General features: G+C 46.2%; 1 protein-coding gene across 5 annotated transcripts in view; it reads right to left on the bottom strand.

Moving 5' to 3' along the window:
• Nucleotides 1-24,595, bottom strand: part of Nup214 (nucleoporin 214) — an 80,698-nt gene that overhangs the window by 14,270 nt on the left and 41,833 nt on the right. For all 5 annotated transcript variants that reach the window (XM_090330827.1, XM_090330829.1, XM_090330830.1 and 2 more), the window contains 6 exons: nucleotides 17,020-17,095; nucleotides 15,195-15,273; nucleotides 11,324-11,408; nucleotides 8,645-8,706; nucleotides 4,023-5,789; nucleotides 1,022-1,092 (listed from right to left, as the gene is read on the bottom strand). In XM_090330827.1, the coding sequence (XP_090186953.1) occupies nucleotides 1,022-1,092; nucleotides 4,023-5,789; nucleotides 8,645-8,706; nucleotides 11,324-11,408; nucleotides 15,195-15,273; nucleotides 17,020-17,095 (2,140 nt within the window). The remainder of the gene's footprint in view (nucleotides 1-1,021; nucleotides 1,093-4,022; nucleotides 5,790-8,644; nucleotides 8,707-11,323; nucleotides 11,409-15,194; nucleotides 15,274-17,019; nucleotides 17,096-24,595) is intronic.

The raw sequence follows: 24,595 nt of genomic DNA, 5'->3' as shown, positions 1-24,595 counted from the left end.
TTGACAGTCCTAGGGGCTTGAACTCAGGGCCTGGCCACTGTCCTTGGGCTTTCACAAGACTCAAGCTGTATCACTTGGGCCACAGCACCACTTCCGGCTTTTTCTATGTATGTGGTACCAAGGAATCAAACCTGGATCTTTGTGCATGCTAGGCAAGCATTCTATCACTAGGCCACACTCCTGGCTCCTCATTTCTGTCTTTTAGGAAACATCACTGACTAGGGCAGAGCTTATCTGCCAGGCAGGGGTTGACAAAGACGACCTCTGAGGAAGATGTGTGAGGAACATCCACCCTGCCTACCACCTCAGCCCTCACTGCCCTGCAGTCCTGTGCCCTAACTGCCCTTCTAGCTGCTTCCCCTTTCCATGCCACAGGCACCTGACAACTCAGAGCACCTTCCTCTGAAGGGAGGGCTCCTTAGGAGGCAGTCAGGGTGCAAGAGAAATCCCAACCACTCTGGACTTCACTGTTTGTGTCTTTCAAATGGGGGCAACAATCGCAGCTGTCCCCATAGCAGCTGTGCTGTGAGATGAGTCATTCAACAAGGCACTCACTCACACCTGATGCACAGGCTTTGCTGGCATGCAGAGGCTGTAGCCCGGTCACAAACAGCAGCTCAGGGCACCCAAGGAGGCCCCGGGACTGCTTTCAGTATAGGGCCCCATGTAGTTTCCGCTGTGTATTCTTCTCCCACCAGTCCCAGCAACCGCTAAAAAATGCAAAAGCCATTCTAAGCTCAAGTTCTTTAAATGAAACAAGGCCTATGGGTAGACTTGGCCTGAGGATTGCAGTTTGCCAACTGTTGGCCTAATAAAAACAGGCAAAAGATTGACTGAAGGCAGGCAAGTCCTTCCCCCAGGACTACCAACAGATGAAGTCCTGGTGGCTGGCTCTCTGTAATGCAAGGTGGCAGCTTGTGTGCCCTCAGGGCTGTCTGCTGGACCTGGCCACACAGCTGACTACATTACACTGGGGAGAAAGGAAAATATGTCGACACAAATGGAGACAGAATGTATTTACCTGGCCAAAGACTGTTCCACCAGTGCTGGCTGCTTGACCAAACACAGAACCAGTATTACTAGATCCAAACCCTACAAAACACAAGGAAAACAGAAGCTCAAATTGGATGAGTCTTCAACAGTAAAGGCTTGAAAAAAAACAAACGAACAAAAAAAAACAAACCAGGGCTGGGAGTGTAGCCTAGTGGTAGAGTGCTTGCCTAGCATGAATGAAGCCCTGGGTTCTATTCCTCAGTACCATATACACAGAAAAAAACCAGAAGTGGTGCTGTGGCTCAAATGGTAGAGCACTAGCCTTGAGAAAGTTCAAAGACAGTGCCCAAGCCCTCAGCTCAAGCCCCAGGACTGGCAAAAAGACAGAAGGAGGGAAAGATGGAGAAGGAGAAAGGGAGAAAAAGGGGGAGAGAGAGAGGGAGAAAGGGAGGGAGAGAGAAAACCCACACTCAGGTATGCTAGGTTACTCTACTACTAATCAACCTCTGAATGAAACGGCTTCCTTACTGGGAAAACCCCAAGTGTGAACACGTGTTCCTGTGCTCTCTAGACCCTGTGACATAGAAAGCCTGCACCACCCGTCACATTCTGTAACTCATCTCTGGCTTACTTACGATGCCCAGTACAACATAAATGGTGCCTAAGTGGTTTTTTTTTTTTTTTTGGGGTCATGGGGTTTGAACTCGGCCTGGGCTCTGTCTCTGAGCTCTTCAGCTCAAGGCTACTGCCCTACCTTTGAGCCAAGCCCCACTTCCTGTTTTCTAGATGTTAATTGGAGATAGAGTCTCCTTTTGTGCCCCTGGCTGTCTTTGAACTTTGATCCTCAGATCTCAGCCTCCTGAGTAGCTAGGGTTACAGGCGTGAGCCACTGCGCCCGGCCCTAAGTGGTTCTTATACCTTATTTAAGGAATAATGACAAGAAAAAGCCTGCATGTCAGCCCAGCTGGATTTTGGTCAATTATGTTTGTTCTATAGTGATATCTATAGCTATGGAATACAGCGGGCTGACTTCATGATTTTTAATTTATTTGCCAGTCCTGGGGCTTGCACTCAGGGCCTGGGTGCTGTCCTTGGGACATTTTTTGCTCAAGGCTAGTACTCTGCCACTTGAGCGACAGCGCCACTTCTGACTTTTTCTACGCATGTGGTACTGAGGCTTGGTGCCTGCTAGGCAAGGCCTCTACTGCTAGGCCACACTCCCAGCCTGGCTAACTTTTCATAAAAACCCTTCTCTTCTACCAGTGTGTTAGTAAGATGGCACAGTCTCAAAGGAGCTTCTCCTGGATTCTCAGCCATCACTAACATTACGGACACTTTTCTTCCTTGCTTGTCCGCACCTCAACCTCGCAGGTGACAGACCGCACAGTGGAGAGTTCGGACTGATGAGGGCCAGGACAACTCTGGCAGAATGACTCGCTGCAACCAAGAGCTGTTTCTGACACTGACCGGGAGAGTGAGCCTGGGCAGATCTCAATTCCTCAAGCAGGCTGGAGGCAGCTCAGGGAGCCCTGTGCACAGTGCTGAAGGGAAGAGGACAATCCCTTCAGGGGCTGTGAATCTGGTCACCTGGTTTGCTGTGCAGATTTTCTTGGGATCTGACTGCAGGACCAATGGTGTATGAGACAGAGGCACTGCAGGGCACCTTGGACCTTTCAGCTGTCTTCACAGGGGGACACATCATCCCATCTCAGGAGGCAAGTTACTCTATCTTAGATCTCAGGACGTTGGGTAAACCATAAACTATCTCTTTACCACTGTGTCCTCATTACAGCTGACCTTTGCAAAAGCTTAATATGCACTGAAATAGGGAAAACATTTCCATCCAAATAAATGCTAAGCCAGGGCAGGGACAGTGGCCTAGTGGTAGAGTGCTTGCCTAGCATGCATGAAGGCCTAGGCTCAATTCCTTAGTACAATGTGCAGGGAAAAAAAGCTAGAAGAGGTGCCGTGGTTCAAATGGTAGCGCACTAGCCTTGGATATTGCTCAGGCCTTGAGTTAAAGCCCTGAGTATTAGGAAAAAAACCTCAAAATCACTCTTGAACAAATTATCATCCACAGAATGAGTAACATTTTGGTGCTAGGCGCAGTGGCTCATGCCTGTAATCCTAGCTACTCAGGAGGCTGAGATCTGAGGATTGAGGTTCAAAGCCATCCCGGGCACTAAAGACCTTGAGACTCTTATCTCCAATTAATCATTAGAAAACGGGAAGTAGGGCTGTGGCTACAAGGGGAGGGTGGCAGCCTTGAGCTGAAGAGCTCAGGGACAGGCCCAGAGTTCAAGTTCAAGCCCCAAGATCCACTAAAATAAATAAAAATAATAAAAAAATAACATTTCACTGATTATACCCCCCACCTCCACCCAAGTTTAACTGCTAAAAAGCTGCCTTTTAATATGGAAGTATCAGAAACCATGCTTAGAACAGGTCTGGACACTGCTATCTTCCAGTGGCATTTAGAAGTAAACACAGACACTAAAATTGGAGATATCACGATGAAGCAAGTTTTGTTCTTTGAAAAATAGTGAAAATTTAAAAATATATAATACTGAAAACAATGAGAACTTGCTCTCAAATGGCAGGATCCACTCTTCCAGCAAGATGGTGCCAGAGGAAACAAAGGCCCACAGAGCAAATGAGGAACACTGGCGCACTGAGCTTAGCCTTGGGGGCCTTCATGGGGGACAGCACAGCCTCTCAAACTGAACGTTTCCTCCTTACGACTAAGGGACTTGCCACGACTTGGTTTTTCCCCATGAAAGTGGCCGTGGGGTGGGGTGGTTAGCGGAGTGAACCTTGCTGGGGTGGGGGGGGGGAGAGAAGAAAGACACCTGGGGCTACTCTGAGCCTGAGACCTGGCCCCGGGCCAGAGATCTCCCAAGATAGTGGTGCTGCAAGAGCGCTGCCCAGCCCCCCATGCGCTCCTGTTCCCTGTTCTGTTCTTTCAAGCTGGCTGCCAGTGTTCCAAACCACTCGAGGGAACAAAGTAGCAAGCCCCTGTGACTTCTTACCTGAAGCTTGACAAAAGCTAAACCCTGAGGGGGCCGCTGTGGACGTTGTGGCCGACGTGCCACCGAACACAGAGCCTCCCTGCCCAAAGCTAGGGCTCTGGCCAAATGCGGGAGGGTTGCTCTGGCCAAAAAGACCCCCTCCCGTGTTGGCAGAAGACTGTCCGAATGAGAAGGAGCCAGAGCTACTGGTGCTCGAGGAGGCACCAAAGACATTTCCTGTGGTGGATGTGGGGGCGGAGGACGCGGTCTGGCCGAAAGCAGGCCCAGAACCGAACCCAGGCTGGTTGAAGGAGAAGCCGCTGGCAGGGTTGCTTGTTGTCTGTCCAAAGGCCGGGGCCTGGCCAAACGTCGCCTGTCCAAAAACCCCTGAAGTTGAGGCACCAAAAGCAGGGCTGCCAAACCCTGAGCTGGTGGCCTGTGGTGTGGTGGTGGCTGTGCTGGCAATGCTGCCTGTCTGCTGCCCAAATAGGCTTGGTGCAGTGCTGGCCGCTGCCTGGCCAAACACAGGGCTGGCTGAGGGGGCAGAGGCTGTGTTGCTGGAGAGCTGGCTGAACGCTGAGCTGGAGCTGGCAGCAGGTGGCTGGGTGAAGACTGAGGAGCCAGAAGTGGCCGTGCCAAACACTGCTGTGTCTGTGGCAGGGCCGGGGGCAGTGCTGGGCTCGGTGCTGCTGCTGGTAGGTGTGCTTGTGGCTTCAATGACCACTGGGCCCGCAGCTGGAAGAGGAGCTGCTCCGATGGCCGCCTGTGCAGGTGTGGCGAAGGTGGAGGCAGGAGAGCCTGCCTCTGTCTTGACGTCAGGGACTTCCACAGCTGCTGGGGTGGCCTCAGCAGAGGGTGCAGTGTGGTTGGCAGCAGATGCTACTGTGGCTGCACTGTCGATTGCTGGCTGCAAGAGCACGGGTTCTTTTTTACTGGCGTCGGAGGCTTGTGGCGGAGCCTGAGGCTGCTGTGGGGCCATGGGCTGTGCTAGGGGCGAGGCTGTGGGCACCGAGGCTTCACCATGGCCTGACTTCTCAGGCACAGCCAATGCCAGGGGCTCCTCTGGGCTCTTTCCAGAAGACGGGGGCTGGGGGGAAGCAGCTGGCGAGCTCAGGAGGCCGCTGAAGGACAGCGTGGGGAAGGGCGCTGGGAGCACAGGGGTTGTGGAGGCCGGCAGGGAGGCAGGTGATGAGCTTGCGATACTGGTCTGCGGGCTTCCAAATGAAAAGCTAGACTTGCTGCCACCCAGAGACATCCCCCCAAAACTGGCCACCCCAGAGGGTCCTGGGCTGCTGAGGGGCAGGCTGCCAAAGACTGCATTGGAGGGACTGCTGGTGTTGGGCTCAGCTGTGCTGGTGGGCGCGGAGGTGGCAGGGGGCTCGATGGGCTTCCCTAACGCTGCCGAGGCTGGGAAGCTGAAGCCCGAGGAGACGCTGGACTTGGCTGGTTGGGCACTGGACAGGCTGGCAGATGAAGCCTTACTGGTTGGCTTTGCAGAGTCCTCGGCCTGGCCCACCCGCAGGCCAGAGAAGCTGCCGAGTGTCTCCCCAGCCAGAGAGCTTGGGAATAACAGTTCTCCCCACTTGGACGGTGTTTCCAGCTTGTTGGAAGCAGAGGACAGGGTGGCTCCAGCAGGGGCAGCCGGCCTGCTGCTGGATGGCAGTGACTCGGTTTCTTGGGCTCCAGTGGGAGGGGAGCCCTCAGGAATGGGCTCACAGAAAGGCTGGCCTCCCCCGCCCAATGAGAACAGCTCCAGCTGGTTTGACTCTTTGCTAACTGGTGTTGCCCCTAGCAAGAAAAAGAAATGTAGACACAGGTTAGATTTAGCAAAACACCACTTACCAAGTTTCCACTGACTGTATTTTGGTGCTGGCTTCTCTCTCCTCCATGGTAGAGCAGTTATTCTTTTTTTTTTTTTTTGCCAGTCCTGGGCTTGAGCTCAGGGCCTGAGCACTGTCCTTGGACTTTCTCAAGGCTAGAGCTCTACCACTTGAGCCTCAGCACCACTTCTGGCTTTTTTTTCTATGTATGTGGTACCGAGGAATCGAACCCGGGTCTTCATGCATGGTAGGCAAGCACTTTAACCACTAGGCCAAACTCCCGGCCCCTAGAGCAGCTGTTCTAATAGTGGCGTTTTCCTGGGAGTGGGGAAGAGGTAGATGAATGAAAACTTCCCCATGGAAGCATTAACTCTGGCCTGCCATCTTACTAGGAAGAAACAAGTATCTTTTTTTGTTGTTGTTGTTTTTGCCAGTCCTGGGGCTTGAACTCAGGGCCTGAGCACTGTCCTCGGGCTTTCTCAAGGATAGAGAGCTCTGCCATTTGAGCCACAGCACCACTTCTGGCTTTTATCTGTGTTTTCATGTATGCTAGGTAAGCACTACAACCACTAGGCCAAACTCTCGGCCTTTCTGTACTATTTCATTTTTTGCTAGTCCTAGGCTTGAGCTCAGGGCCTGAGCACTTGAGCCACAGCACCACTTCTGGCTTTTTCTATGTATGTGGTAGTGAGGAATTGAACCAGTGTTTTCGTGCATGCTAGGCAAGCACTCTACCACTAGGCTAAATTCCCAGCCCTCATTACTTTTTTTTTTTGTCGGTCATGGGGCTTGAACTCTGGGCCTGGGCACTGTCCCTGAACTCTTTAGCTCAAATCTACTGCCCTATGCCTTAAGCCACAACACCACTTCTGATTTTCCAGTGGTTAATTGGAGATAAAAGTCTCGTGGACTTTAGTGCCTGGGCTGGCTTTGAACAGTGAGTAGCTAGGATTACAGGTGGGTACCTGTGTTCTCCTTACTATTTTTGACAATGATTTTGTTCATCTCTAATCTTATCATACTGGTATTTATCTGAGTAGGGAGGAAGTAGGCCTCAAGGGAGTTTTGCCACATTTTAGTGGACAATGGTCAAAAGACCTTACAAATTTCTGCTCATCAAAGAATAAAATGAAATTCCTGACCTTTTCAGGGTCACACTCAGGCTAGGGTCAAGATGTGTCTGCTATGGTTTCAGGCTCTTAGCCCCTCTGAATGTAAAGTGTTTCTATTCTACCTAACACTGTGAGTGTTCTAATAATCATTAAGAAAAGTGGTCCAGGAATATGCCCTAGTGGTAGAGTGATGGCCTATCATGCACCAAGCCCTGGGTTTGATTTCACAGACACAGAAAAAGCTGGAAATGGTGCTCTGGCTCAACTGGTAGAGTGCTAACCTTGAGAGAGCCTAAGGATAGTGCCCAGGCCCTGGAGTTCAAGCCCCAGGACTGGCAGAAAAGTAAAAATAAAATAAAATATAAGCATTTGTCTGCTGGGCACTATAGTGCATGCCTACGGTCCCAGGCTCTATTGAGGCAGGAATATCATTAGAACTCAGGAATTGGATAACAGCCTTGACCACAATAGAATTCTGCTATCTAATAATAGAATAAAAATAAGCGAATAAAAACAAAAGGTTTAAAAAATATATGAAAAAAAGTGCTCTATCACTTGAAAACAAAACAAAACAAAAAAACCACAAAAAAACAAGATTTACTGAGGGAAAAATATGAGTAGAATGACAGGAGTGGCTAGATTAATTACAATACATTATAAACAGATGTGAAAATCTAATAGCAACATTCTCCCCTATATAACTAATATAAGCTAACTAAAAAAAAAGAAAGATGGTCACTGCTATTTATGATCTGGAAGCCTGGAAGTAACCGGCCCAGTAGGTGGGTACTTAAATAAAGGGTAGCCCAACCCTACGATAGAATTATGAGGACATTAAAAATGACATTCATACAAGACTTTCAATATCGGAAAAGCCATATGAAACATTATGTTAAATGAAAAAAAAAAGGTCAAACACCTCAAAGAAATAATAATGGGAGTACAGAGTTACAACGGAGGGCAAAGTGTGATCCCAACAATGTCATGCTTTTCTACGTTTTCAGTCTTTCCTCACTAAGAATGCATTGCTGGTCCTGGAGCTCCAACTCAGGGCCTTGGCATTACCCTTGAGATTTTCTTGCTCATGCCAACACTATCGCTTGAGTCACAGCTCTACGTCTAGCTTTTTGGTGGTTAATTAACAGATGAGAGTCGCATGGACTTTCTTGCTTGGGCTGGTTTTGAACTGTAACCCTCAGTTCTCAGCTTCCTAAGGGGCTAAGATCACAGGTCTGAGCCACCAGCATCCTTGTGCTGCCTTATTAAAATAAGAGAATATATTTAATTATCCAGACTGTGTCTTGTGGGCACTTAGCAAATAAATTCTTTTCCAGGAGGCCTCATAGTGAATCATTAAAGCATGCCAGTGACAATGCCCAGAGTAGAAAAATTTGAGTCTGGATTTCTATAGTCTGTATCTATCTTACCCTACAGAATGACAATAAAAGTTCTATCTTAACATTAACACTTAAATGCTAACGTGTTGCCTTGACTTTCCAGACACAAATCCTCTCCCACCTCTTAATTGCAGAGCAGTGGCCAGCTGTGTCGGTGTCTTATACAGAACCCTGCAGGACAGTGGCACACACCAGCAAGTGCCCAGCTGTACCCCAGGCCTTATCCCAAAGGCTGAAGAAGCCTTGTCCATACAAAAATAACTGCATTCGTTTAGGGAAACACAAAAGCGATCTATACGACGCAGAGACTATACCTTGGGTGGCAGTGAAATTAGAAGATGCTGCTGGTGTGATTATCCCAAAATTAAAGCCAGCCCTGGCAAGTAAAAAAAGAGAAGTTAAAAAGCAACAAATCAAAGGCACAACATCTTCCTCTTAGTACTGTGTGCTACTATTCCTTCAGATGATCTGCCTTGGAGGAATGGTGCTAAAGGACATTATGTTGAGGACAATACAGCCACCCCAATATCTTCAAGGAGGGGATGCAATTTGTGGGGGAGGGTCTTGGAAGTGTGGTGGGCTTCCCGATGCAGAGGCCTGGGTGGAGATTGATTCCAAGGAGAACAGAAGAGCAGCAGTGGACAGGAACATGCCCTAAAATAGAAATTAGGGCAGATGCCTAGTGCAGGAGTGGAGAAGTTTGGCTAGCAGCAGCAGCAGCAGCAGCAGCAGCAGCAAACTAGAACCATAGAGTCTTCTCAGAATCATCTTGTTAGCCAGGTGCAGTGGCTCTCGCCTGTAATCCTAGCTACTCAGGAGGCTGAGATCTGAGGATCACAGTTCAAAATCAACCTGGCACTACAGACCTTGAGAGTCTTATCTCCAACTAACCTCTAGAAAACGGAAGGTGGAGCCATGGCTCTAGGATAGGGTAGTAACCTTGAGTTGAAGAGCTCAGGGACAGTGCCCAGGCCCAGAATTTAAGCCCCATGATCCACCAAAAAAAAAAAAGTCAAGAGGCATGACAGGTGAGCCCCAACCTACTGAGCCAGAGGCTGGATAGAATATAATAGAAGCCATGTCTCAGCCACAGCTGCTTAGACTGAAGTAGTGGAATTCTATCAAAACTATAGACAACAGATAATGTCCTTCCTCTTTTCTCCCCATGTTGGGCTGAAGGACATTTCTAAAATAGGAGAGAAGGGTGTGGCTGGGGGTTCCAGCCATCCAACACAAAACTGAAAATGCTCAAGAGTATTCAGTCAGTGCAAGGCTTGAACTCCAGGCTTTGCACTTGCTCATGGAGAGCTGAGTAGGGCTCTACCCACTTGTACCAGGACTTTAGTCTGGCTTTTTGCTGGTTAGAGATGAAGTCTTGAGGACTTTCTGGTGGCTTCTAACCAGATCTGCCAGATCTCAGCTTTCTGAGTAGCTAGTTAGGATTAACAGATAGAAGCCACTAGGTGGCTGAAAGTGGCTTTTCGTTTTGTCAGCTGTGGGGCCTGAACTCAGGAACTGAGCACTGTGTCTGAGCTTTTATGCTTAAGGTGAGTGCTCTAACACTGGAGCCACAGCTCTGCTTCCAGATTTTTGGTAGTTAATTGAAGAGTCTCACAGATTTTATTGCCTGAACTGACTTTGAACTTTGATCTTCAAATCTAAGGCTCCTGAGTAGCTAGAATTACAGGCATGAGCCACTGGTGCTTAGCCTGATTTAAAAAAGAAAAAAAAAAAATCAGAGAAAAGAGTCTTACAGACTTTCCTGCCTGAGCTGGCTATGAACTGTGATCTCAGCTTCCCGAGTAGCGGGGATTACAGGTGTGAAGCATTGGCACCTAAAAGTCTGTCTGTCTGTCAGTCTCTCTCTTTCTTGTTGGTCGTGGGGCTAGAACTCTGGGTTGGGTACTGTCCCTGAGCAATTTAGCTCAAGGCTGGGGCTCAACCACTTGAGCCACAGAGCCACTTCTGGTTTTCTGGTGGGCAACTGGAGATAAGAGTCTCATGGACTTCAGTGCCAGGGCTGACTCTGAACCGTGATCCTCATATCTCAGCCTCCTGAGTAGCTAGGATTACAGGTGTGAGCCACTGGCACTTGGCTTGGAAGTACTTCTTTCTTTCTTTTTTTTTTTGGTGGGTCATGGGGCTTGAACTTCGCTTGGGCACTGGCCCTGAGCTCCTCAGATCAAGGCTACTATCCTTCCCCTGGGCCTGGGCCTTGTCCCTGAGCTCTTCACTCAAGGCTACTGCCCTACCTTTGAGCCTAGCCCCACTTCCCATTTTCTAGAGGTTAATTGGAGATAAGAGTCTCAGGTCCTCTTGTGCCCCTGTTGGCTTTGAACCTTGATCCTCAAATCTCAGCCTCCTGAGTAGCTGGAAGTATATCATAATAAAATGAAACACACCATCCAACTGATATGAAAACAAAACTTTGAAATGGCAGCTGTATTCCTTTGCACACAAGTAAAGAAGGTTTAGCCAGGGCTGGGAATGTGGCTTAGTGGTAGAGTGTGTGTCTAGAGAGCATGAAGTCCTAAGTTCCATTCCTCAGTACCACATACACAGAAAAAAGGCTGGAAGTGGTGCTGGTGGCTCAAGTGTAGAGCTCTAGACTTCAGAAAATCCAAGGACAGTGTCCATGTCCTGAGTTCAAGCCCCAGAATTGGCAAAAAAGAAAAGAAAACTGACGACAGGTTTAAAATTTTAACAGAAAATTTAAATGACTTCATACCAAAGAAAATGCGGCTTAGCTGAAAAATAAAATGAATGAGTAGGTAGGAATGCAAGCAGAGTCAAAACTCCAAAGGGAAAGGGGAAAGGGACCTTTAGAACACCCAGTGCTTAGAATGCTGGCCATTGATGGCAGATGCTGCCCGCGGAGTAAGAAAGAAATAGCATTTTGTGCACGTCTGATAAATATGAACACAGTCCTACAGATCTGAGCCAAGACTTGGGGAAACTAGTGATTTACCACAAAATGTAAGTTTATCACTGACCCCGAGGGAGCAAAGGAGAAAGGCTTGCTGAACTGTCCCACGGCAGATGGAGTGGAGGTCACAGCTGCTTCTGTCTTGGCTGGCCCTGAAAGTGATGGGAAACAACAACATAGAAAATGAGGACATTTCAAAAAGTCAGTCTGAAGCACCAGTTTGTAATTCCCTGCTCTTAGAAAAGGTGGCGGTGCTTAAAGAGGTCCCTTCAGGTTTAGAAGCCCAGGCTCCTCTGACAAGTAATAGCTGGTATGTTTCCTGATGTGGGCCCTGGGTCAGAGCCTGCTGGTCAGCTCCAAGTCCACAACAACACAATGCATGCCACACTTGCCCTTCCGGGAAAGGACTCTAGTGCACTTACATTCACAGCCTAGCTCCATTTGCGGGGAGATGCTGACAGGGTGGGGAGATGCAGCTTTTCAGTATTTGAAACCAACATATTGACGAAAAGGGAATAAAAATCCAAAGATAAACAGAGTACTGTGCTAAATATTTCCAAGTAGTGATTTCTTAACACACTTCTGCATTTTTCTTAAGTTTTTGTATTGAACAAATAAGTTTCCCTTTTTTAATTAAATGGAAGTCATCATCCTTCCCATAGTCAACCTCATTAGCTACTTCTCCCTGGCATATTTTAGTGGGAGGATGGAAGGGAAAAGGAAAATTATTATTATTTTTTTAAACTTTAGTACTTTGTAAATTTTAATTAAGCCAGGATTTTACTTATCACTTTATTTTACTGTCAGGGTGATGTATAGAAGGGTTATAGTTACATACGTAAGGTTGTGAGTAAATTACTTCTTGAACATGGTAACCTTTTCCCCCACCCGAAAACTGTATTTTAAGAGCTCCAATCCAAGTGAACAATAATTTAAAAAATTCTTTTTATTTAAAGGAATATAGGGGTATAAGTCAATAGTGTTGAAATGCCTGGAATACAATATAGCATTGCAAGCATGTTCAGTGCAGCTCAAGACACAAGAGAGGAACTGTGGAACTGTGAGTAGAACACTGTGGAAGTGTAACGAGGGCTACATGAAAACGACACAGTGGCTCTGTATGCGATCTGGTAAGATGGACAGGAGGCCCATTGCACGGCAAGAAGAACAAGGGAGCCAGGGGACAAAACCAGCATAAGTGTCCGGTGAGGTGGCTCACTTCTGAAATCCTAGCTACTCAGGAGGCTGAGATTTGAGGATCTCAGTTCAAAGCCAGCCTGGGCACTAAAGAACATGAGACTCTTAACTCCAGTTAACCTCTAAAAAACTGGGAGTGGGGCTGTGGCTCAAGGGGTAGGGCAGTAGCCTTGAGCTGAAGAGCTCAGAGACAGTGACCAGGCCCAGAGTTCAAGCCCCAAGACCCCCCCTCCCCCCCCCCCCGGCAACACACGCACACACAAAAACCCAACAGATAAATAAAACCCCAGCATAAGCAGGGGATGCGTGTTTTTGTTTAAAGAAACAATCTTGGGGCCGGGAGTCTGGCCTAGTGGTTAAAGTGCTGGCCTAGCATGCATGAAGACCCGGGTTCGATTCCTCGGTACCACATACATAGAAAAAAAAGCCGGAAGTGGTGCTGAGGCTCAAGTGGTAGAGCTCTAGCTTTGAGAAAGTCCAAGGACAGTGCTCAGGCCCTGAGCTCAAGCCCAGGACTGGCAAAAAAACAAACAAAAAAAAAAACAACCTTGTAATCCAAGCTATGTATCTGAAATGCCGAGAAGGGCACTGGCACGCCACCTCTCACTTGCTACATTCTGTGCCTCTATATCACAGGCATTGCTATGAATATGGAACCATTTCATTATCAGAAAAACAACGTTATTTTCACTATGAACAAATAAGAGAACTATTCTATATAGGTTTTGGATTTTTTTTTTTAAAGAAATACTGTACAGGTCAGGAGCTTAGCCTAGTGGTTGAGTTCTTGCCTAGCATGCATGAAACCTTGGCTTTGATTCCTTGATACCACATACACAGAAAATGCTGGAAGTGATCTTGTGGCTTAACTAACGACAGAGCACTAGCCTTGAGCTGACAGTACCAAGGACAGTAGCTAGGCCCAGAGTATAAGCCCCCCAGGCCTGGGGATAAAGAAATATTGAACAAATTCAGATGATCTTTTTTTAGAGAAGTTTTCCTTCCAGGAGAAAAAGGTTTTTCCTGCTCTAAACCTTGGCTGTCCAGCAAGTGAGAACAAGTAAACAAGCACCAGGTCCATCACTGACCGGCCAGCCACCTAAGGCACTGAGGAAGCAAAGTCTCTCAGGCTTCCCTGATTCTTAACTTCCAGAGTGACAGGGAGCTCTGCAATGAGATCTTTATAAGAATTTAGGCTAAATGACCTTTCCAAACTTTTCCTGAAATAGTAGCCAGAAATAGATGGACTCTTAAATGATTGAAAAGTCTTGATGATACCATGAAGCATTTCCTGTCCACACTAAGCTTAAGGCACTAGTGGAAAAGTTCACATTCCTCCTCTTCCTTCTTCACACAAGTTGTATGTGATGCCAACTACGGCTCCATATTAATCCAACTTTTAGAATATACGAATATACCCTTGCCTACACACAGTAAAACTCCCTCCCTCCCTCTCCCTCTCCCTCTCCCTCTCCCTCTCCCTCTCTCTCTCTCTCTCTCCCAGTGTCCTCCCTGCATATAAGAGACACTCAGTCAGAAGGACCTGGATGACAGGATGGCTGAACTGGGAAGCTAATGGAGAAGGGTCAGTCTCTAACAGACTTGCTAGAGGCTTGCTTTGGGTATTGTCAAACTCGAGGAGCCCAGGAAGCTAGGGCAGTTTAGTAGGGATGCTACAGAAGCCACATGAGGGTCATGAAAAAGGAGCTGGCAAGAAGACCTGAAGGAGACCCCAGGAGAAGGGTGTCAGAGCAGTATGGACAATGATCAAAACATTGTATCAATATGAATGCCTACAGCCGAGAGCTATAGGCACTTGGGAGGCCCTGAAAATCCTATTGTGACTCAGTGCATTTACTCTGAGATCTTACATCACAACAATCCTTTCTACTTTCTATATTTTATAAGCGATATAAGCTTGTGATTTCTCACTCACAGACAAGAGAATATTGACTCTTATCTATAGACAGGAGAGTCGGGCATTCTAGTCCACACCTCCCACACTATAATCATCCAGTAAGGCAGAAGACCCTGTTATTGTTCCCTTTTAATTTTTTGGTCAGTTGTGGGACTTGAACTCCAGGCCTAGGTGCTGTCTCTGAGCTCTTTCATTCAAGACTATTGTTTGAGCCATAGTGCTTTTTGAGTAGTTAATTGGAGATAAGGGTCTCATGAGGACTTTTCTGCCTGCACTGGCTTTGAACTGTGATCCTCAGAGCACAGCTTCCTGAGTAGCTAGGATTACAGGTGTGAGCCACCAGTACCTGGCTTTATTGGTCCTTTTTCAAAAGGAGCCCTGGGCCCTGGTGGCTCATATTTGTAATCCTAGTTATTACTCAGGAGGTTGGGATCTGAGGATGTTGGTTCAAAGCCAGCCCAAGCACTAAAGACCACTAGAAAATCGGAAGTGGCACTGTGCCTCAAGGGGTAGGGGGTGTGTCATGGGGTAAGGTGGTAACCTTGAGCTGAAGAGCTCAGGGACAGCGCCTGGGCCCAGAGTCTTAAGCCAAACGATTGACCAAAAGAATATCAAGTTTTCTACTAGTCCTAGAGTTTTCAAATTCAATTCAAAATCCCAAGCTGCTGAAGGCCTTGCCTTACCACTTCCTTATTCATGTGTCATCAGTAAGATGATGACCTTGAAGATAACCTCTGTTCTTATTTCCTGTTCCATCTGCTGCTGTGATCTACAAGACATTTCTTTCATTTTTATTTGCACTAACACACAAATGCACACTGACCTGAGGCTTTGTCACCAGAGGACAAGTGACTGGATGTTGGCATGGAGCCCGAGGGCTTTAGGGGATTTATCAGAGAGCCCTAAAACAGAACATAAGAAAATTGTTTATGCTAAACTACTAGTCATTCTTGGAATACAGGAGCAAGTACAATGTAAACATGAAAACAAAGTAAACAAGCATAAATAAGTGATATGTTAAGTTCATTCAACTCAAGCCAAGAAAAGGAAGATAAAACAAAGTTTCACTGAAGGTGAGATCATGCGGGAGAAAAAAGGATTGCTCCATGAACTGCAGGAAGGCAGGCGCGACTGTTGGACATATGGCTATTTGCTCTAGGGTACAGTGCTATGCATGGCAAATAAAAGGCCCTTGAGGGCTGGGAGTTTGGCCTAGTGGTGGAGTGCTTGCCTAGCATGCACTAAGACCCGGGTTTGATTCCTCGGTACCACATAATTATCAAAAAGCCAGAAATGGTGCTGTGGCTCAAGTGGAAGAGCTCTAGTTTTGAGAAAGCCCAAGGTCAGTGCCCAGGCCCTGAGTTCAAGGGCCAGGACTGGCAAAAAAAACAAAACAAAAAGGCCCTTGAATAGGGCCAGGAGTTTGGCCTAGTGGTAGAGTGCTTGCTTAGCATGCACGAAGACCTAGGTTCGATTCCTTGGTATCATACACATAGAAAAAGCTAGAAGTGTTGCTGTGGCTTAAGTGGTAGAGCTCTAGTCTTGAGAAAGCCCAAGGACAAGCTGGGCATGGCGGCTCATACCTGTAATCCCAGCTAGTCAGGAGGCTGAGATCTGAGGATCTGACGATCACGTTTTAAGCCAGCCCAGGCACTAAAGAACCTGAGACTCTTATCTACAATTAAGCACCAGAAAATGGGAAGTGGGGCTGTGGCTCTTGAGTTAAAGAGCTCATGAACAATGCCCAGGCCTACAGTTCAAGCCTCAGGACAGGCCCTCCAAAAAAAGACCAGATGTAAGAGTTGGGATAAACCAGAATTCCTTAGGGGAAATTTCAGGAGTACCATCTCTTTCCAGCCATCTCCTGTTATTTTCTTCCCATCTACCTTCCAGGCATCTCCTGCTATTTTTTTCCATGTGGTTTAATGTTCACAACATAATGTACTGTTTTGTTTTGTTTTTTGCCAGTCCTGGGGGCTTGAATTCAGGGCCTGAGCACTGTCTTTAGGCTTTCTCAAGGCTAGAGCTTTACCACTTGAGCCACCGCACCACTATGTGGCACTGAGGAATCAAACCAGGGTCTTCATGCCTGCTAGGCAAGCACTCTACCACTAGGCCAAACTCCTGGCCCCGACAACGTAACCTACTTTGGAAGAAGTTGTTTTTACCATCCAAAAAGGCAAAGCTAGACATAGTATTATTGGAAATATGGAAACTCTGAGAACAGACAATAAGAAAAAAAATAAGCCACCCATCCACGGACACTTTTACAGTACAACAGCCAGCAAAGGACTGGATATCAGCAGTTAGGGTCCAGTTCTGGCCTGCCTGGCCACTGGTGACTGCACAGCTCGCATGAACCAGGGTTGCTTCATTAGTGGGACATATCTAGACACCCCGTGCTCTTGATTAGCTGAGATAATGTGAAATGGAATAAACTGAAAACCAAAACTCCTCAGCCAAATATAGGGTATTAGAATGCCAAGTTCTAGTGTAGAATGACAAAGCACCTGTGAAGACATGGCAGGTCCTGCCTGGCTAACCATGGCCCAAGCCTTCATCAGAACTGTGGCTCACTGAAACAGAGACAGGACTAAACCAGTACCAAGAAAGAGTGTAGACTGTCAAAGTGGAAATTGGAAGGTTACCTGCTTGGCCTGGCTGGAAGCCACGGCGGCTAACACTGGGTGGGGAGATCTGGCTGTGGAGCATGGCACTGAAGAACTGAAAAACACAAAGCATGGACTCACAAAGAGGCACACTGGAGAAAAGCACACACATCCCCGAGCCTGAGCCTGCTTTCAGTTCCACACACAATGCCAGCTGGGAGCAGAATACACCCAAATGCACTGAATATTTTATTGAAGAATCGTCTTTTAAACAACATTTGAATTTTTAGCATAAAGATCAAAGCAGTGACTTTAAAATCCATGTGTTTGAACAAGTCATAGACAATTACTTGCAGCTATTCACAACTGGATGGTTCTCCAGTCTGAAGAGAGACCTTCCATTTCTCATCCCTTCCCCATCTGGACCATGGGGACAGTTTCTGATACTTTTTTCCAAACCTAAAAAACACATCATGGATATGATACATGAATAGCTGTCACAGACAGCCCAAAGGTGTTACCCAAAGAGCTCAGAGCTTCTAGAAGCAGCTATCCCCAGAGCCCCGGGCTGCCGGGTCAGGACATGTGGGGTTTTGTTTCCAAGCTGGCCCTGTGCGCACTCCTCCTTGGAGATCTATTGCTCCCCCTGAGCACCGTGTTCAGTCAGAGGCAGAGGGTCACCAGACTTAGGGAGGAGTATTAAACCTTCGCATCAAGGGGGAAAACAAGATGATGAGACAAAGGACAAATGATGAACCAGCATAACAGTGATAGTCACAAGAAAAATGCTGGAAATGAACTTTACAACTTAGGAGGGGGTGAGGAGGGAAAGTGGGAGAAAAGCGGGAAGGGGTAACAATATTCAAGAAGTAATGTACATATTACCTTACAAATGTAACCGTAACTCCTCTGCACATCACTCTTACCCCTCACCCCCCCAAAATTATTCCCCATTAACCCAAGGTTGCTTATGCCTGGGATCCTAGCTACTCATTAGGCTGAGATCTAAGACTAAGGTTCGAAGCCATCCTGGGGAGAGAAATCTTCAAGACTCTCCAATTAATCCAGTAAAGAGCCAAAAATGGAACTGTGGTCCAAGTGGGTAGAATGTTAGTCTTGAGCAAACAGGTACTGTTTCATGTGCGCGCGTGCGCGAGTGCGTGTGTGTGTGTGTGTGTGTGCGCACAAACCACCCCCCCAAAAAAAATTTCCATCAAAAACTTGACTTGGTGAGGAAAGATGAAGAGGTCCATGCCATATCAAAATCTATTAAAACAACTTGGGATTCTCTGTTAGAAGAATACAGGAACCTTCCAAATAGACCTTATTAGATTTAGAGAGAACAGCAACAACAAAGTACGTATTTCTAACAAATGACTGTTAAGCTCCTCCTGTGGAAGCTGCAGGAATAGTAGCCCTGTGGGTCTCTGGAGGAGAGACCCTTTGTGGTGCTGCACTACCGACCAGGCAGGTGGCAGGAACGGCAGGTACAATGAGTGCCTGATGCCCGCCCTCTGCTCGGCTAAGTCTCCGAGGAAAGAAGGAATGTGCAAAAACACACTGCTGGGATCCCAACAATCCCTGGGCAGACACAGATTTGCTGAGAGAAACAGTTTGAGCTGGCAAGAATCATAAGGGAAATGAAGCTCTTACGCTCTCTCAAAAACAAAAAAAGAAACTAAAAATAAGAATAAGACTAGCAATTTACCCCCATCTTGGGAAGCTTCTCAAACCTGAAATTTAGTTACAACATGATATAAGTGAAATCATGCAAGCACTAGATTGAGGCCAATTACCATTCCATTTACTCGTGATGATGCGATGTGTCCCCAGGGTATGCTGAATCCCAAACACACAAAGCAAAGATTCGCAGTACCAACACTCCATCCCAGGGGACAGTGTGCAGGGCAGAAGAAATACCCACCGAAACACAAGAGGGAAAACAGAGAAACAAGTAGACATGCCCCAGACATGCAGAATAACCACAGCCAAAGCAACAGCGGTCATTGGCTTGAGTATCTATTTTCAAGTACAACACCAAAAGACAGCACAAGTTCATTTACATACTCAGTTTTACAACTGAAAACAGGTACCAAAGGAACATAAGCAGAAAGTGGCACAATTAAAAAATTTGTTTCCAGAGCTGGTGTGGTGGCTTACAACTAAAATTCTAGCTACTTGGTAGATTGAGGTTTAAGGCCAGGCAAGGAAAAAAGTTTGTCTGATCTCATCTCAACAGAGTAGGCTGGATACAGTGGGTACCTGTCCTATCAACTTGAAAAGCAAGCAAGAGGATTGTTCTCGAGGCTGGTCTGGGCAAAAAAGAAAGATCTTATCTCAGAAATAACCAAAGCCAAGATGGGGCTCGTGATCTTGCTCAAGCAGTAGATCATCTGCCTGAGCACATGAGTCCCTAAACTCAAAATCTTACTCACACCCAAGGTCCTGAGCCATTAGACGGGGAGGCACAGTTTCTTTCCTCTGTGGTCCCATCAATCCAAATGAACTTTACTTCACAGTCATGAATACGGCCGTTCATCTATTTTCATGTGGTAAAGGAAGGACTTAAAAATGACAGAGACTCCGTCAGGTTTGACTTTGTTATTTCATTAACAGAGCAGATCAGACCCGACACGCATGTCACTATAGTTAATCATTGTGTGAATAGGAAGGAAAAGGACCACCTACTAAGAGTAAACAAACATAAAAACCAATAATAATATCTCTATTAAAAAAATAATATCTCTATTGATGGACGTCAGGACCTCCCAGAGTGAAGGCTTTTCATTTTCTCCCAGTAGAAATGATACTCTCTATGTTATGTGTCTTCTTCCCCACCTGCCCCCAGGAACTTGTAGAATCAGCAAAAGGAAAACAAAATGGTGACCTAGAATTGCTGTTGCTGTTGGTTGTAGGGCTTGAACTCTGGGCCTGGGTGCCGTCCCTGAGCTCTTCAGCTCAAGGACAGTGCTCTACTACTTGAGCCATAGTGCCATTTTGTTTTTTGGTGGTTAATTGAAGATAAGAGTCTCAGGGACTTTGGTGCCTGGGCTGGCTTTGAACATGCTCCTCAGATCTCAGACTCCTGAGTAACTAGGATTATAGGTATGGCCCACTGGCACCCTGCAAGTTAGAATTCTGTGTATGTGCGTGTGTTTGTGTGTGTGCACGCATATACACGCGAGCATGCCCTAATAATGAGGTTTAAACTCAGGACTCCATGCTCTTATTGAACTTTTTCATTCAGACTGGGGTCATACCCAGCTTTTAGCTTTTTGCTGATTGACAATAGTCTCTCAGATTTGTCTGCCCAGGCATGAGTTCAAATGAAGTCTTGAGCAGTCATATCAAACTTAGGAGGATTGAGATCTGCTGAGACGAACACTAAATGAGGTCCTTCATGCAGATGAAAACAATATCTGAGAGCCAGGACAAAATAGAACAGGATTGCTCTGTATAAGCAGAAAGGTATTTTCTTCTGATTGAAATCTACTGACAAGACAGTCAACTATATGGAGTGATGCATTATGGATTTCGTGACACTGTATTTCATGCAGAAAGACAATATACAGCAGAAGCACAAAGGAAGACTCTCACTGTTCTTCAGCAGCATATCAATTGAAGACAAACTAGGTCAAAGATGCATATGACACAGTCTAGTGCAATTAGCAAGATTGTTAGTAAGTCAACAAAAACACACTGGGTGCTTTTAGCCCATGTCTATAATCCTAGCTATTCAGAAGGCTAAGATCTGAGGATCATGGTTCAAAGTCAGCCTAAGCAGGAAAGTCCATGAGACACTTATCTGTAATTAACCACCAGAAAACCACAAGTGGAGCTGTGGCTAGCCTTGAGTGAAACAGCTTAGGGATAGTGTCCAGGCTCAACTGATACCCCTCTTACCGCCCCCCCAAGTCAACAAAAAGATAAAAAACGCTCAATTTGCTGGGAGTTTTGCCTAGTGGTAGAGTGCTTGCTTAGCATGCATGAAGACCCAGGTTTGATTCCTTGGTACCACATACACAGAAAAGCCAGAAGTGAAAAAAAAAAGCCAGAAGTGGTGCTGTGGCTCAGTGGTAGAGTGCTAGCCTTGAGGAAAGCCCAAGGACAATGATCAGGCCATGATTTCAAGCCCCAGGACTGGCAAACAAAACAAAACCACTCAAGTCAAAGGAAAGGAAGGGGCTAGGTATGATGAAAAAGTCTTATAATCCCAGCTACAGGAGAGAGAGAGAGAAATGGGAGAATCATCATAGTTTGAGGACAGCCCAGACAAATGTTAGTAATACCTCAGGTGAAAAACAAACAAACAAAAAACCCCCCAAAAGTAAAAAGAGTAGAGGTGGCTTGCTTGTTTAGCAAATACAAGGCCTTAATTCAATCTCTAATACAACAATAAAAAAAGGGAATAGGAACACAAAAAGAAAAACAGCAATGTATAGATATAAACCTGAATATGTTAATACACCAGCCTTAAATGGCCTAAACATCCAGTGAAACATCACAGATTGTCAGATGGAGTAAGGACCAAGTGAATGAATCTAGAGCAAATCATGTTGAGTGAGACAAATCTAGACCAAAGGAACAAAAGGCGCATGGTACCCTTAATATGTGGCTATTAGATCCAAACAGTACAAGAGCGAGGACTCAATATTTGCATACCCAATACTGTGGATATGGTATTGGAAATATAAGCACAACTACATAGACATAAAAACCTATGACTCTATAGACATAGTTTTATTACATAAATATGTATCTATGATATACAAAGCCTTAGCCTAATTTTGATTATGTTCTAAAAACTAAGTCCCAGTTATTGTATATAGAGATTCTCTTCTTGAATACTTGTTTATTAAACATGTCATTTGAAATATGATATAAAAATCAATGTTAATAAATTCTTTTTTTTTTTTTTTTTTTTTTTTTTGCCAGTCCTGGGCTTGAGCTCAGGGCCTGAGCACTGTCCTTGGATTTTTCTCAAGGCTAGAGCTCTACCACTTGAGCCTCAGCACCACTTCCGGCTTTTTCTAAGTATGTGGTACCAAGGTATGGAACCTGGGTCTTCGTGCATGCTAGGCAAGCACTCTGCCACTAGGCCAAACTCTTGGCCCCAAAAAATTCTTAAAAAAAAAAAAGGTAAGGACCAACTATTTGCTGTTTTATTAATCTGCAACTAAGCCAAGTGGGAATGGGGCAGTTTCAGCGTTGTATCCCTGCTGGGATCTCAATGCTGGGGGAGCAGGTCAAGGCTCGGACTCTCCACTGTCATCTCCCTAATCCCCATCATAGATGTCCACTGAATGGGAATCTGCTGAGGAAGACACTGAGCACAACAGAGCTCGTGACTGGCCTGGGAGCCAGGCTCTGCCCGCCCCCCCCACCTTCATAAAACATGCAGCCAGTCAACAGAGGATGGGGATGCTGGTGAGCCTCAGCTAGTCCTCTAACACAAATATGGAAGCCTGTTCTGTAATGTGTCCCCAAGACACACTCAGAAAAAGCTAAATGCAACTTGTAATAACAAATCCAATGCACTTAGAAAACAAGTCCTTCAGAGGTTGGGAGTTTAGCCTAGTGGTAGAGTGCTTTCCTAGCATGCATGAAGCCCTGGGTTTAATTCCCCAGTACCACATACACAGAAAAAGCCAGAAGTGGTACTGTGGCTCAAGTGGCAGAGCACTAACCTTGAACAAAAAGTGTTCAAGGACAGTGCCTAGGCGCTGGGTTCGAGCCCCAGGACTGGCAAGAAAAAAAAAAAAGTTACACTGCTAGAAAATGCTATTATCAGAGACCAGGCTGGATAGACCTGGCTGTGCCAGGACAGACCATGCCTGAGCAAGAGTAGTGAAGCTCAGAGATAGCCACAGCCCAGTAACTGCTAAAATGGCTTAAGAGGTACGGTCCATGCCATGTGTTCCTGCCTCATAAAACATGCTGTCTTTTAGGATCGAGATCTGGCTACAGTTCCTAGACCCTAAAGCAGCGTGCTGGACAAGGTCACAACAACCACAAATACCACATTGGTCTACACAGTACGCCTCAGCTTCAAGGTCACCGAGATAGGAAGGAAGGTAAGATTGTTTTTGGTGGTTAATATGGGCCTAAAATAACTAAACAATTTTCCACAATAGGCAGTGATGATGGACAGAGAAGTAGGGCTACTGGACAACTGGAGTGCTCTGCAGGGGCTGTAGACCTTGGACATGACCAGCCACAGGGGCATGGCTGTTCATCTTGCTGAACTCTGAGTGAATCCCAGACACCAACTCCCTGAGAGACACTGCTCAATCCACAAGCTGGGAAAGACCCTCACCTTGTCCCCACCAGGCACAGGAAGGCTGGATGTGGCTACACAATGCTGGTCCCTTACATCCTGAGCTCTGAAGTAGACTAAAGACAGAGTTCTGGCAGCAGCCATCCTGCCCTCTGAGGCATGGAAAGAAGGGGAAGGTTTGCAAACACTGCTGCTAGCTTCTAGAACACTTTCTCTGTATATAAAGAAGAGATGTAAACAGAACAGCAATGACTGGAAAGTAAAGGTGACTATCAGTCTTTTTTAAAATTTTTTCTATGTATATGGTACCAAGAAATTAAACCTGGGTCTTCGTGCATGCTAAGCTAGCACGATACTACTAGGCCAAACTCCCGGCTATCAGTCTTTTTTTAACACTAAAACTAAAATTTATTACGTGTGAGCACTACAATCATACAAGATCTTTGCACAATAAAATATAATAAAACAGTAATCATAAAAAATAGATCAGAAAATGTGATTGGAAAAATAGAAAATAAGCAACAGTCATTTATCACAAGCAACTAATCTTTACTAAATATTCCTTCTAATGTTGGACTTTGTGATTAATGCTTAAGAGCATGTAAATTCAAAGTGCTTCCTGATTTCCTGTATAACTGAGTAAAGAAGATTAAAAATGAAGCTGGGAGCAGTGGTTCATGCCTGTAATCATAGCTAGTCAGGAGACTGAGATCTGAGGATCACAGTACAAAGCCAGCCCTAGAAAACGGGAAGTAGGGCTGTGGCTCAAGGGGTAATTAGGGACCCTTGAGCTGAAAAGCTCAGCTCAGGGACAATACCCAAGTCCAGGGGTGGGGCAGTAGCTGTGAGCTAAAGAGCTCAGAGACAGAGCCCAGGCTCAGAGTTCAAGCCCCATGACCCCCCGAAAAGATGAAGTTAAACAGTTTCTGTCTGAACATCGCCTTTGAAGCTCAAGGTGACTGTTAGGACATTTATAGTAAGGGAAGTAGGGCCTCTCCCCGTGGTTGACCTAGGCTGGGTCACTTGCCTAACATGATGGCTAAGTGCTGACAGCTTCCATCACTGTGAGTCTTGAGATCATCGGAGTATTCAGACTCCTCTGGAAAACTTGAGGGCATTAAAAATTAAACAAATTCAGGGGCTAGTGGTGGAGTGCTTGCCTAGCATGGACGAAGGCCCAGGTTCAATTCCTCAGTACCACACGCATAGAAAAAAGCTGGAAGTGGTACTGAGGCTCAGGTGGTAGAACTCTAGCCTTGAGAAAAGTCTAAGGACGATGCTCAGGCCCTGAGTTCAAGCCCCACGACTGGCAAAAAACAACAACAACAACAAAACTAA

This window comes from Megascapheus bottae, chromosome 3, assembly GCF_031878675.1.
Source record: "Megascapheus bottae isolate mThoBot1 chromosome 3, mThoBot2.hap1, whole genome shotgun sequence".
Lineage (NCBI taxonomy): Eukaryota > Metazoa > Chordata > Mammalia > Rodentia > Geomyidae > Megascapheus > Megascapheus bottae.
This window is presented reverse-complemented; position numbering and strand designations above follow the sequence as displayed.